General features: G+C 31.3%; 1 protein-coding gene across 1 annotated transcript; it reads right to left on the reverse strand.

The window, feature by feature from the left end:
- Positions 1-5,910: 5,910 nt before the first annotated feature.
- LOC112728315 (kinesin-like protein KIN-UB) lies at positions 5,911-14,978 on the reverse strand. Its single transcript, XM_025778397.3, has 19 exons — positions 14,696-14,978; positions 13,674-13,774; positions 13,427-13,549; positions 13,051-13,236; positions 12,625-12,846; positions 12,343-12,496; positions 12,095-12,244; positions 11,789-11,877; positions 10,863-11,066; positions 10,137-10,253; positions 9,562-9,696; positions 9,342-9,473; positions 8,767-8,905; positions 8,598-8,690; positions 8,163-8,288; positions 7,889-8,014; positions 6,847-6,990; positions 6,533-6,661; positions 5,911-6,459 (listed from the first exon to the last, which is right to left on the reverse strand). Exons 1-19 carry the CDS (start codon positions 14,859-14,861, stop codon positions 6,299-6,301), a joined length of 2,697 nt encoding a protein of 898 aa, XP_025634182.1. The 5' UTR covers positions 14,862-14,978; the 3' UTR covers positions 5,911-6,298.
- Positions 14,979-15,232: the final 254 nt, after the last annotated feature.

The following is a 15,232-nucleotide window of genomic DNA, read 5'->3' on the forward strand; positions in this document are numbered from 1 at the left end:
TCTATGCTACTAATTCTCATCATTACACCCAAACTCCCACATATTCTTAAAAATTAGTAGCACTATCATTACTATCATTATCCCATTCTATCTTTAATTAAAATTGGGTTTATCTAACGTGTATCCTTAAGATGATAAATTAGAAAAAAAAAAAGTTTTAAGAACACAAAAAAATTAAATTTTTTATTTATTAAATAAAATATTTAAATTATTTTATTAATAGTAGTTTAATCATGTATCCTTAGGACATATGTTATTAAATGTATTAAAATTATATATGACTAGATACATTAGTTTTGAATAGAGTAAATTATATATAGGCATTTTGGCATTAATGAAAGAAAAAATGATGAGTAATAGAAGAAGGAGTAGTGGGGGGTTATGGGCTTCACTAGTGAGTTTGTCTGTATATGATTAGGGTTTGGAGGCAGAGAAGAGCATTGGGTGTTGGGTCACACGTGCGCCCCTCTGTGGAAAAAAAAAAGCTCCTTTTCGAGGCAACATTGCAACCACAACACCACCACCACCATACAACCTTAGGGACAAACTGTTAAAGCCTTAAAGCTCTTCTCTCTCTCTCTCTCATTGCCACTAGATTATTGATAGGTAAAAAACAATGGATTTTCAAGTAAAATCAAAATTGAGGTATGTTATCAAGCTATTATTTATAATTTTTTTGTCTGACAAAAATATGATATATAGAATACTTATAAGGTGAATTTTAATATGATTATGTTTTGGTGATTATGATAATTATATAAGTATTATTAAAATTAAAGTTGTATTTTCTATGTTTTAATAATAAATTTAAAAAAAATATTTTTTAGAAAGCATTATTTAATAATAAAAAATATTATTTTAATTTTAATAATACTTTATAAAACACTAGAGTATAATCATTGCCGTAACATAATTATACTAGAATAATCCTACTTATAAATAGAAGACATTTATCACTCTTTGACCTAATTTTAGACCTAAATAACAATATAAAGTAAACATTTCATTGTTTATAACAATTTTTGTCATGAAATTTATTTTTAAAACTTAATAAGTTGAGAACAAAAAATACATAAATAATTATATTTTTGATATATTAAATTTGTTGTAGATCTTTAGTCATAAAATTCTAATACTGAGCCATAAAATATTTTTTCTCAAAATTTTAAACTAATAAAAAAATATATAAACAATTATATTTTGAATAATTTTTTATAACCGAGACTTTGGTCTTTATTTAGAATAAATTATAACCATATTTTTTACTATAAGAAAGCGAGGCACCTATCAGTGTTTCTTATATCTTATGTAAAAAATTTAATCTATCATCTCCCTTTTCATAGCTAGAGATTGAATTGTTATTTGATTTTGGTTTGGGAATATTAGATTATTACCCATAGATTTTTTTTTTATATTTATTTATTAGTTTCACTGGTATACAGTATAGTATATGTTTGGTTCATATATATATATGAAATTTATATTTAGAGAAGAATCTTGTGGTATATATTAAAATGGAGAGAGGAGAAAGAGAGATATAAATAAATTAAACTCAGAGTTTTGTCTTGGTTATGGAATAGATGCTCCTTGAAACCCTAGCTCTCTGAGGTGCTTCTTTACACTGTTATTCCACCAATGCCAACATCTACTACTTTCTTTATTTTAATTTATACATCCATCTTTTCCTTGGATTCTATTCTTAGCTTGTCCATTATTTTCCCTCTCTATAACTGATCACAAGTTTTTTTTTTTTCTTATTATTTTTTTATATATTAGATTAGATCATCGGTTCCCAAAGATCATTCTCAATAATTATGAAAAACACTAGTACTGCCTCATGAAAAAGTCTATATATAGCACTACTTGCATTGTATATATATGTGTTAATTAATTGTGTGTCATATATATTTTAACACTGTCACATCCCAGCATGCAATAATATTCTTGCACTTTTGAGTTATTTCTTTAATATATACACATATATATAATATAGGAGTAACATATTATTATATTATATGTATGTCATAACATATCAAATCAAACTTATATATGTGTATATATATCAATTAATTTCACTGAATTTCATGTCCTCTTATTTTATTATTTCTATATATATTATTCAGATCATATGATAAAGGAAACCGAAGCATCTTGAATTGATCATCTATTTAATTAACGTTGTTTGGAGTCCTTTCATTCAGAATTGGGAACTGTCCCATGAACTTTAATTTATATCTTGACACTTATAATTCTATAACCCCTACTCATGCTATATAAATACGGTTTAAGGTTAAAATATACTCTTATGATGAACAATCATATCTTTTATCTTAATTAATACAATGATAAGCACACAATTTATAATTTTTTTGAGTGAATACCCATCCGGCCTCTGACAATTAACTCGAAAGGGCAACGAGGCTCCAAGAAAAAAAAAAACATCAAATCCGGCCTCTGATATTTTTTTTAGGGATTGATTAGCTCATGTGTCAAAAAAAATAACATTGATTTTTTTTAGCATAGGGGCCTCGTTGTCCTTTCGTAGTAATTGTCAAGTGACGGATTGAATTTTTTTTTTTTTGTCAAGAACCTCATTGTCTTTCGAGATAATTCTATTTTGCGTTTTTCTCAATTTGGGGGGTGTGTGTGACCAATTTAATTATCACTTCATGGTATAGCTATAATAAGAGAATCAAACCAAATAGTATGGAATATAAATAGTGGCACATTGCTTTAGTTCTTTAGTTTCATGTCATTCTTTCTCCTTAATTAATTTATCTACCTAACTGGAAAATAAACTTTTAATTTTAATTTCAGTCAACAATTCAAATAAATACAAATTAAGCATGAACACAATTATTTTTAGGATAATAATCAAAGAATAACTTTAGTTGGAGCTTTAATTTCATAATGAATCTTTAGAAGTGTAGTGTAAATAAATATTGGTGGACCAATACTAATGATGTGTGTTTGTTTTTAATTAATGATTATAACTTTCTGCTTCATCATGGTGAGCATCACTTCTAACTTGGAACTACATTATAATAGTTATATACAACTCAAAAGATAATAGAATTCCATGATGATAATGCAGGAATGAATCATCTCCTGAAATTTTTTACTTGGCAATTCATTATCTTTGATGATAAGCCTTGGCTATTATTTAATATTTAGGTCAAATCCAGCATAAATCCTCTCATCTATCCCAATTTTCTTGGCTACATAGTACATATATACCTTTAGAATTATTATATATAATTTTGTTCTTCTTTCTTTTCTAGGATAAATTTGATGATGTTAATCATGTGAAATTGGTGAATCTAAAGCTTTTCTATATTCTTCAAGGGTTGATTTTTGTCATAAATTTTTTAAAAATTAAATTGATAAAAAACGACACATAAATTATTATATTTTTAACAATTTTATGGGAGATAATAGGCGGCAAACATACATTTATTATTATTATTATTATTCAATATTTTAAGTTCATATTTTTTTTTTAAGTTCTGATAAAACTTTATAAATTAAACTTGGTAACTTATGCTATAAGTAGTGATTAAGTACATAAAAAAGTGTCATTGTTTGGAGTTTGGACAATGTAAGTTGAAATGGTTTTTTCATCTCAATCTCTATCCGAAACAACAAAATTTAATTGTCTATATATATCCTTCTTGAAGAAAAGATGTGTTAAGATGTGATAAGAGTACTTTAGTATGATCTCTATAATGTAGATTTTTTTTTTTTTTTTATAATATGGAATGCGAAATGATTATAACATTATAAGGGATAAAAAAATCTAACCATATATGACAACTATAAGCTATAGTAATTAAAAACTAAAGGAAATAATATATAGTGAGTGACCCTCTATCATATAGTATATATTAGTCACTTCATTAGAAATACTCTTAAGAGTAATTACAGTTTTAAGATTATGACTGACATTTTTTTTTTTTAGTTTTCTACGATGTTTTTTATTTCAGACTAATAATTAATTCGTTGTGAATTTGATACGATTGAGAAGAAGTTAGCTAGCATGTAAAATGCTTGGCAATTTCTTTTTCTGACCACGCACGTCTTTAGTAATAGTTTATGATTTGATTTCGATACAAGTAGTCAACTTACTTAAAGAAACTAATATACGTGTTTTATGAATTATATGCCATCTACGTGTTTGATGGATTATTTGCCATATTTTTAAACTGCATATTATTATTATTATTATTAATTATTAATGTCAAAAAATAAAGGGGGACAAATAAGTCCTCAGATAATATAATAGAGGAGGAAAATAATATATATGAGGTGGACAACATCCAATAATTAAAATCTCGTATTGCATCACTCTTATCGGCTTCCAAAAAAAAAAATTAAAAAAAAAACTATTTACATCATTATTGAAATTATAGAAAAAATGGTACTACTAGAGGAAAGAAAGTGCAACAACTGATGAACTGAATAATACTCAATTCCTCAAACTGCTACTTAATTAACTCCAACAAGTTAATCTAGAAATAATGATAGTTGGGTTCAGTATATATGTACTAGCCTTTGAATAATTTTACCTTTCAAAGGTTTTCTTTTTTAATGTTTAGATGTCTCTCCCAAATAAAGAATATGTAATTGCTTTTCAATATAGAATAAGTTAATGTAAACATTTTTACTTATCGATAAACATGTATTACAAGTTTCATATAATAATAATATTAAACTAAAATTTAAATGAGTTTGACATGGATCATCCCATCAAAATCAAGATAAGATCTTCAAGCTCTTTCATATATAGACTTGACATACATATCCTTTAATACCATAATAAAAGAATATATATATTTATATATGTATGACCGTATGTAGGCATGTTTATGTATCTCTCGAATGGAAGAAAATACATGTCGTATGAAAGAGAGGGTATAGGCACGTGAAAGGGAGGAGGAAAGGGGAGCTAGATGTAACTCTTGTGCTTATCCGTTTCCCATTTTGGTCTATTAGCAGGTTCGTTGTATCTCATGACTTATTCAATAGCAAGAATTGAATGTGACAAATTGTATTTATCAAAGTAAACTTTACAAAATGATAAGAGAGTTCCATATGATTATGTCACAAAGCAATGTAAGCAAAGTATAGAAAAAAACAACAACATCAACTAGTAATTCCATGTCAAGTAGGTCCTAATATCTATCTATTTATCTATCTATTTATAATATATAAAAGCTAATACTAACTCTCTTCACAATGAGTTTAAATCATCTTTTCTTTGCTAATAATGCTATATTAGTAATTCTAATAACTTGGTAAAAGATGAAAATCAACCTATCACTATTTAATAAAATGTTTTAAAAAAATTAAAATAAAAAATTATTATCTATTATTATTCAATTAAAACATCAAGTACTAATTAAATGGAATAAACATACATTAAAAGTGTCATAATAATAATAATAATAATTATAAAAAATTTTAGTTACAAATATTTAAATTCTACAGCTTATACATATTAAGACTCTTACTACTCTTCATTTCTTAATTTCTCATACTAATTGTCAAAAATTCCTTAAATTTAATATAACATTTTTATATGTTTTTTATTCTCGTTTATTTATTTTTTTAATTATTTACAAACAAAAAAATCACAAAAAAAAAAAAAGACAAAGTGTGGCCATTAATGCAAATGAAAAAAAAATACAATTTTCTATAACTCTAATATAAATAATCTATATCTTTTTTAAAAATAAATAAATTCAAAATCTATTTATAATATATATTTTCTAAAATATTTTTAATATAACATTTATTAAAATATACTATATAATATAAATAATCTATGTCTCTACGAATTGCGTGAGTCTCCCTCTATTTTCATCTAATCTTAAAGCATGAGACTTAAAAGATTTACATTTATCAGGTAAATTTTAAAATCGAACAGGCTCATTATTCAATCATGAATAAATGAGCCTAATTTTGATACGATAATATTCGGCCACACTCCGAAAAAATGATCACGATTTTCACTATTTACACAAATCAAATTAATACAGAACGTATATCCTCTCCTTCTCTTCATGACCAAATTATATTTCAATTCTCTTAATCTATTTTCCTCTTCTATTTACATATACAACATTCAAGGTCATTGGACTAGAAACCACTAACACTAAGTACTTACTACACCCTTGCTTAGCTTCTACTACGGAAAAATTGCAAGGTGTAAAACATTGTAGTTTGAATAGATCAATCTCATTGGAGCTATGGAAGAATGAATAACTAGCACAGGATATCGTACCCAGAAGATCTTTGATCAATATTCTATCCGTAGTCGCCGCAATTCAGATTTGAATTGTGGGATAGAGCTCAGAGTCCGGCGAGCAAGGCTCCTAATATCTTCTCGGTTGCAATCTCTTGAAATCCTCACAAGCTCCCAAAGGGCTCCTCCACTGATCATGTCTTTTGCATTGACTTCTGCAATGTTCATAAAATCAACTGTTAGAACTTTCTCAACATTGTTAAATGTGGCAAAGTGGATAAAACATACCATGCTGTGCCAAGTGGCAAAGTGCAAGCTCAATGTGGCGTCTAATTGGTGCGGATTCGTTATTAGCATTTTGTACTATCCATGGAAGTGCACCATCATCTATCAAAAAGGATTTGCCACTTTTTATCCCTGTAAATGCCAGACATAATTATCAAGCTGAAATAAAAACGACATCTATTATCTTCTCTTCCATGCTAGCGTCCACAAATTTGGCAGTGCCATAAGTCAGACAAGACAGAGTAGGGAGTGCTAATAGCAGTGAATTAGAATTTTTTGACACTGATAATCAAATACTGACAAGGAAGAAAGCAGACCTTGATTAGAAGCTCGAGACTCGCATTTAGCGAAGTTGGCAATTCCTCGAGCAATTTGCGAATGAACATCAGGATGTCCACATCTTACAATTCCCAGTAAAGCCTTTATACCTCCTTGAGATCTCAGCTTCATCAGTATTTTATCTGAAGGAAGAACAAGAAAGTTAAACTTTGAATATCTCTGGTATTGATAACCCGAGGGACAATATTGAGCCCTAATTCAAAATCCACAAAGGAAAACAAAACCTTTTATTACACCTTGTTGAGATAGTAGCCAGCTATTTTTATTTGTTGGTACTTACTGTAAATTCACCTAAATAAATGTTCTCACTCTTAAATCATTTCCTCATTCTGTTCACTCCAGAATGAAACAAGGACATGGTTATATATTATGTAAACTGAATTTCTGGACAATATTTCATGATTAAATGGTCAAATTAGTTCCTTGAAAGATCCCCTATTCTTCAAACTGGTCTTCGAGAGATTTTTAATCAAATTTATCCTTCAAAAATTTTAAGTTAGTCATGTTAGTTCTTCTATCATTCCCGCTGCTAACGGCGTTAGAGTTTGCCGATGTGACACGTTAAGTGACACCGCAACACACACCTAATAATCTTAATCGGCGTATAACATGATACGTTTATGAAATCAGATCAAATCAATCCCAAAGGGATTCTAATGCCTCAAGGTCCCCCTTAATTAACAAACTTTGATGCCGTTAACAAAGGAAGTGGCGAAAGGACCAATGTGATTAATTTAAAATCTTTGAAGGATACATTTGACTAAAAAAATCTTTCAGAAACCAATTTGAAAAACGAATAATCTTTCAGGGACTAATTTGGGGAATGAATAATCTTTTCGGGACCAATTTAATCATTTACTCAATATTCCGTGATGCATCATTCAAGTTTGACTCTGCTAGAAGGAACGTGAACGAGAAAGAATTAAAAATATCACGAAAATTTTACATGTCAAGTTATTGCATTGTTTTAATTTGGAAGGTGAAATTCAAAAATCTACCATGAAAAACAAGGGAACATACCATTCCCACATAGGTTAGCAATGGCCCCAGCAACCATTCGAAGAGTTTGTGGTTCTTCAGCATCGGATGCAGCCATTGATAACAGAGTAATTCCTCCTTCAGACATTATGAGTTCTTGATTGGCCTCTGAATTGCCATGAAAGAAACCAAACGAATATCAAAACAAACAGGAACCAGAAGCACCAAATCCCTAATAACTGGTAAGATTAACATATTAGGAATAAATAATCCTGTTAACTCAGCATATTGTAAATATCTGCAAATAAATTATCACCATTCATGGCAAGATTAGCAATTGCTCCTGCTGCTACCCTGCGAACAGTTTCATCCTCATATCTTCTAAGCAGCATCAACAAGGAAGTAAGACCACCAGCTTCAACAATACTTTTCTGATTTGCCTCTGCATGTTATATATTGAGATGAAGTGTTAAGAATCTTTATATATTACCATGAAGGCATAGTCTGATATCGTTTTGAAAGGCCGTAAGAATGGAAATGAAATGGGGTGAATTTTTTCAATGGACAAAACATGAGATCTTGAAGCTCATATTGTTCTGAACAAAATTCTCAAAAGGATGGCCCTTCTGATCTTGAAAGAACTCACTCTCTTTCCAGAGTTTGTCTGATATATTGTAAAAACAAATGCATTGAAAACAAAACTGAAAAGGTCGGTATCAATTAACAACACTAACAAGAGGAAAGCATCTACCTTCTGCTGCTAGGTTCGCCACCACTTTCACAGCATGTACTCGTACATTGGCGTCATCTGACTCGAGCAATGATAAAATCTTATGCAATCCAACTGTTTAAAAATTAAAATAATGTTAGTCGTATACACAAGGATGTAAAGTTTCACCTATAACTCAGCCAACTTGTACCTTGTTCAAAAAGGGTGGCAACAGATGCCTTCTGATCATTCCTGGTGTCTTTGGGTTGGGAATGTCTACTTTGAGACAACGAAGTATCCATGGCAGGAAATGCATTTCCAGAACTTCCACTTTCTAAGCACCTTCTCATCTATAGCCATAGCATTAATGTATATTCACATGAAAGAAATTAAATAAGATATTATTGAAATTATGCAAGAAACTGGAGTATAATGGCAACAAGAGGCATGGAGAAAGAAGACAAAACTGAAGTCATGACAAGGTCACTAGTCATGGATTTTCAGTTAGGTCTCGATCTATATGTTGAAAATTTTTGATTTGGTTGTCTGCGTTTCAAGATTTTCATGTTGTCCTTACTATTAAAACCATGTTAGTAATTTATAACGGTGCTCAACCTCGGGATACATTTGGAGTATTAGAAACTCTAGTCACACCTAAATATACATTATTGAATTATCAAGGACTAAAATATTAAACTAGTCTACATATGGATCCAGATTCCAAACTAGCATTTATTACTCAAGCGTATGCTGCATACTGAATCAGAGATTCAAAGTAACACATACCTGGTCAGCTTCAAAGTTTAATTGCAATAATTGGCTTCTTAATATTATTATTTCTTCTTCAAGTTTCTTTTTCTGACTAGCATCATCCTCCAGGATTTTGCGAAGCTTTATCGTGTCAGCATCACCTCCTGCCTAGTACACCAAAATGTTCCCCATATATTAGAAAAATCATGCTTGGAAAAGAACTCAGTTAGTGAGAGATCATTTAATTGAAACTAACCTGTACTTGTCCATATTTACCCAGTTGGATTTTTAGACTTTCTAGCTCTTCTTCAATTGCCTTTCTCTTACTTTTTTCAATTTCAAGAAGCTTTTTGACCTCAGCAACTTCATCAGCAGAAGATGTTGCAACCCCCTATACAAGTAAAGAATACACACATGAATAAAAAAGCAGAAGACAATAAAAAATGTATATTGGATATCACTACACAATTAGCCACGCTATTTCAACAAGCCAATTTCAAAACATACCACTGAACACTTATAAATAATGACACTGAAATCAAATCAAGCATTAAAACCTAGAGCAAAGACAAGCAAAGGCAACTAGAAGAATCCTAAAATAAAAGATGGGTGTGATATATATATAAGAAGAAATATTATTAATGGAAAGTAAATGATTTTCCAAGAGTTGGAGGCTAAGATATAAAATGCATGCCACATGCAATGTGTAATTGAGACATTGATATACCCTTAATATAAGATATCATCACAAAACATCTGCCATTTATCAAGAACAAAGACAATCTAGTTTTAAGATTTTCATATAGTTAGATAACCTTTGAAATAAAATACCTCTCCACAGCCATTGACAAAACCATTGCAACCATGTCTTTCCTGACTTGTCATCAACTTCTGCTCCAGCTGCTTAACTGATTCCATGTACTCCATCTGACATTTCAATCTTTCTCTCTACAGGAAACATTTTAGTTTAATAAATTAAGTAAATATATTGTTCGCATTATGTTTTAAAAAATATCCTCTTAGGCGTTCAAGAGAAAATAAAGTAAATATGTGTAACATGTTTAGAAGTACAACATGGTTAGGAGGATTCATGAAAGCTGCAATATTTTGGTAATTAGGCACTGGTGCAACCACATTGACATTGCAGACTAGTGGTTTGGATAATATGACCCAAAGGTCTCAATGCCTCGCAATCCTATCTGTGAAGCCTACGCCTTCTCTACCTGCATCTTTCTATATTAATTTCTTCCAAATAAATTTATTGCTTATTCAGATCTTTTAGGTCAGCCAGAGGACATAATCTATCTTACAACTTGTAATACTTTCTTTATAACCTCAGTTATTGTCTGTAGATGCTGTTTACAGACTAGAAGGCTAGGGTCTAACTTCAATCAATCACCAAACCTAAATTATATATGAAATCCATAATCAGATACCTTAATAAAAAACAACCACCCTTAACTATCCAGGATGATATATAAACTTCATAGATCATTTCAAAAGCAGGAGATGTAGTTTTTAAAATAAAATAAATAAATAAATAAAAACACAACAAACCTCCAATGCTTCAGCAAAGTTCTTCTCAACTTCAACAATACGACATTGTGCCTCCAAATTTATTCTTTCAACTTCATCTTCAAAAGCTTTCTGCTGCCTTTCATTTTCTGTAATAAGCTTATCTAACTGTACCTCAAGTTTCCGAGACAAACTTTTATAATCAAACTCCTCCTTAATTTTCAGCATGTTTTCAACCTTCATAGCCTGACACATCAATACATCTTTCATGTAAAGCCAGCTAATGCACTTGGGTTAAGTTAGTAATAACTAATAATAATAAAATACATCATTGGAAAATAACTTCCATGAGCCAGACAAAAACTGTGAAGAATAATGAATTTACTACAAATTGTTTGGGGAAATCCAGCTAAAAAAGGGGGTAAATTAGATGCTAGCAAAAGTATATGAATGCATGATAAAAAGAGACAGGAAAATCAAAGCATATAAATATCTAATAAATAAATGGCAAATTATATCGCCAACAACTACTTTTTTTTGTATATCTTTTTTTTGCCAATGAAAAACACACCATGAATAGGAATTAAAAATTGCATAAATATTGATAACGGTATTTAATGTGTATTGTCTTGACAACCAACTCTTAATAAAGCTTAAGATATTTGGTCTTAATGGTTTTCAATTTCTGTTTTCTCGCATATGATACCCCCTCTCAAGCCAAACACGTTGGGTTTGAAGCATGGAGTGTCTTTTATTTTATTTTATTTTTGTTTTGCAGTTGAATTGCCTTTTAAATTAACTATAAACAGAAGTGGCAAGGATCAAACTCCTAGTCATTTGTTCACAAGGTGCTAAAACCACGTCAACAACCAACTTTACTCAAAGCTTAAGCTATTAGATGGAGGTCTAGTAATGGTTTTATATCTAACATTGTATGGTTAGACATGATCACAGAGATAAAAGCTCACCCTTTGGCCGAACAAAATTGTACTAGATGTCTCTCCTCGATGCCGTGGAGATGGACCAATGGTCACAATCAATGAGGTCCTAGCTGTTCCTGCAAATGATTGTAAGACAGAACACATGGAATATAAAATACTATAATCAATGTAATTTTCAACAAATAGGACTCATCCCCATAAGATTGATAAGAGACATCTAGTACAATTTTGTTCAGCATATAGTATGTAGAAACCAGCTTTTTAAACCGTACACATGGTAAAGAAAAACTTAAGCAGCATTCTTACATCATAAAGCAAATTAAAGCATCTTACCTCCAAAAGAATCCCTAAGCAGCCTAGTAAGCTTTGAATCACGAAATGGTACATGAGCACTGTTTTCGGCTAGAGCATTAATACATTTCCCCAATGCGCTAAGAGAAAGATTGATAGATTTTGCTTCCTCAAGCATGTACCCTTCACTTCCTAGTGGAGAAAAAGTGAAAAAGTTTAGCATTCACAAAAATACACATTTTCAAACAACAAAAAAGATAAACATATCTTAAACACATTTCAGTATACACCTGACTTATGGATACGCTCTGATCCTGCCAAATCAATGACAACAAGCTTGCTCTTTCGAATAAGTGGTTTTGAAGGTTTAGTCAAGTGAGAGGCATCATAATTTTCAGTCAAAACATTATCTGCACTTTCCACAACAGACCTCCTGACATGTACCTGATAAAGAAGAGATAACTACATCAAGATTACATGCAATTGTTCTGAAATGAAAACCAGTGGCCAACTGGATATCCTGATTCATGACATGTAATAGAAATGACATAAAACACAGTTCATCATTTTACCGTCAGAAGAGCATGACTACGAGAAGATTCAGTATTCATCCTGGTGTTAGCAGCAATTCGATGAGCTTCCCCTAATCTAAGCAACTCCAAAAAAATCTGCTGGTCCCTTATGTCTACGTGAGTTGCACCAGGCAAAGACACATCACCACTTCTTGGATCCTCCACTATGGGAATATTATCATTGGCTGGATTTAGTAAGTCCTGGACAGTCTCCATGTAAAGCTACACATTTTGGAAGACAGAGATGATATGAACATTTTAATAAAAGTTATGATGGCCACTGACCAAAAATGAGATAAAAAGATGCCAATAGAAATATCATAGTCAACAGGCCAAAAGCTTAATGGTTATATAAGGACAATATGGTGGAAGAAGTATAAAAAATAGCATATGATGCAATTGCAGTAAAAGACAAAAGTATTCAACCTGCAGGTATGAGACTGTGACAGAATCAGTTTCTGGGGATAAGTCCGATAAAATATCCTCCATGGCACGAACCATGATACCCCGACTAGAAGTGTCTTCCTCCCCCAATTGTCCAAGGGTAAAAGTTTTGCCGGTGCCAGTTTGACCGTAAGCCATTACAGTTCCATTATACCCATCAAGAACACTCTAAAAACCACATATCAAATGGAATGTCAAGTCAAGTTACATACAACATCTAAAAGCACCGCAATCCTTTGATTTCTATTACCACTAAGAGTTATGGTTATCTAATAAAGTCTTAAATAGCACTACTTAAAAGCAGATGGCAGAGTAAAGGATATTCTTCACAAATAGAAAATGCATTACTACAACAGACCTCTACAACGGGCTTAGCTACAACTTCATAAACACGCTTCTGTGACGCAAATTCAGTGAGCACTTCATCAAATTCATAAGTGTCGGAATCCCAATTGTTACGTCGAAGCTTCAATCTTTTAAGCTGAAACATTTAAAAGGAGGAAAAAAGGAAGGCTATTTAAACCTCAAGCAAGGCTTATGCATAAAAAAGCCAAAGGTTCACCTATAACCAATGTAAATTGAAGAATCTATAGACCAATACCCACCTCTGGTTGCAATTCTACACAATCTGCAAAATCAGCATCTGCCATCATTTCTTCTGCATTTCGAGGTCTCAATCTTACAGCCACTCGAACTCTTCCAGGAACTGTACACAAGTATGAAATAGAAAAGAAGTGTTACAATATCATCATAGCAAAAACCATAGTTAACGATTACCAATATTTGAGGATTTGCATCTAACAATTATATATATATATATATACACACACACACACACACACAACATAAGCATAAAAAATGCTGCTGAGATTACAAACAAGTGCCAAGTCTACAGTATCTTGTCACGATGAACTGTTCTATATCTTTTTCATCATCAGTTCCAGAATATACTCTATTCCGATGTATAATCTAGGATTACAGAACACATCATAAAACTTCCAAACAATACTGTTTGAATATAAATTAAGAACCTCGTTTCTTCAAAATCAGCTAAAGCTAGAGAACAAATCTAGCACTTTTTCTCAACTAAAAACCTCATCGTCAACTATTCATCTCGAGTTTAGGCAGCATGATTAAGACATGATGATTTAACCAATATCACACATGTTTATTTTCCAGTTCATCATCCACACGTTAAAAAACTAATATTACTTGAAAATTTGAACACATACAATAAATTTGACCGCTATAAGCCCTATAACAGAACACGCGACAAACACTAAAAAGGCTTCTACAACAAAATCGAACTAGTATCTATAAATTTATTAGGTTACTTGAAATCGTAACAATAAAGAAAGAAGCTACTGAAAAATCGGTTAACAAAGTGCTGATTTAGAGCTACATTTGCATTCACCTTCATACTCTTACGTTTCTACTACTGCTTACTGTTTCACTATTCAAACACACAAACACTTCCTCTTTCTCACTCTATTCCATTATCAGTGTTGCGAATGAAGAGAGTAACTAAGCCGAAGGGAATCGAATTACTACTCGTACATTTCTATTGTGGAATCAGAACGAGAATTCAAAAGCTGAAATCGGAAGAATGAGAGAGGTGTTAGGAAACCTGCGTCGCCACCGTGAGATGGCGAGCTGCGGCGGGGAGCGGCGGATCCCGGCGGGTGAGAGTGGCGAGGCTTCGTTCTGACGATGCTGTTGTTGTTGGCGCCTTGGCGATCTAACTTGGCGCTTCCGCGTTGAGCGACGACGTTTCGGTGAATAGTCGACGCCATAGCTTCAAGCTTGTAAAAGCTTCAAAGAAGAATAGGTGAAGAGAGAAGTTACTTTTCTACAAATTCAAATGCAGTGTGTGTGTTCGTGTTGTTAAGTAGTAACTGTTTTTGTTTTGTGTCTCAAGTCTTAACTCTTAAATCTTAATAAAGCTCGAGTTTGGTTTACCGGTTCATTTTTTGAAAATGAAATTAATTTTAATTAATGTCATAATTTATTATTAAGGGCTAAGATTCCGTCTAAATCTATCTCATAAATATAAAAAATTAATCATCAATTATCTGTAGGAACCGCTCACGAATTATAGATTAAATTACATAATTTTTTAATTTTTATTTAAAATTTTTGAGTTTAAATTTTATTTTTAATTTAA

The sequence above is a fragment of the Arachis hypogaea genome, chromosome 12 (assembly GCF_003086295.3).
Source record: "Arachis hypogaea cultivar Tifrunner chromosome 12, arahy.Tifrunner.gnm2.J5K5, whole genome shotgun sequence".
NCBI lineage: Eukaryota > Viridiplantae > Streptophyta > Magnoliopsida > Fabales > Fabaceae > Arachis > Arachis hypogaea.

Excerpts from the sequence above, each read along its gene's own strand:
- LOC112728315 (XM_025778397.3), bottom strand. The coding sequence starts at position 14,861 with ATGGCGTCGACTATTCACCGAAACGTCGTCGCTCAACGCGGAAGCGCC. Across the intron at positions 11,067-11,788 it reads CAATTTTGTTCGGCCAAAGG|GCTATGAAGGTTGAAAACAT; the intron begins GTGAGCTTTTAT and ends TTGATGTGTCAG. Across the intron at positions 10,254-10,862 it reads ACTTTGCTGAAGCATTGGAG|AGAGAAAGATTGAAATGTCA; the intron begins GTTTGTTGTGTT and ends TGTTTCCTGTAG.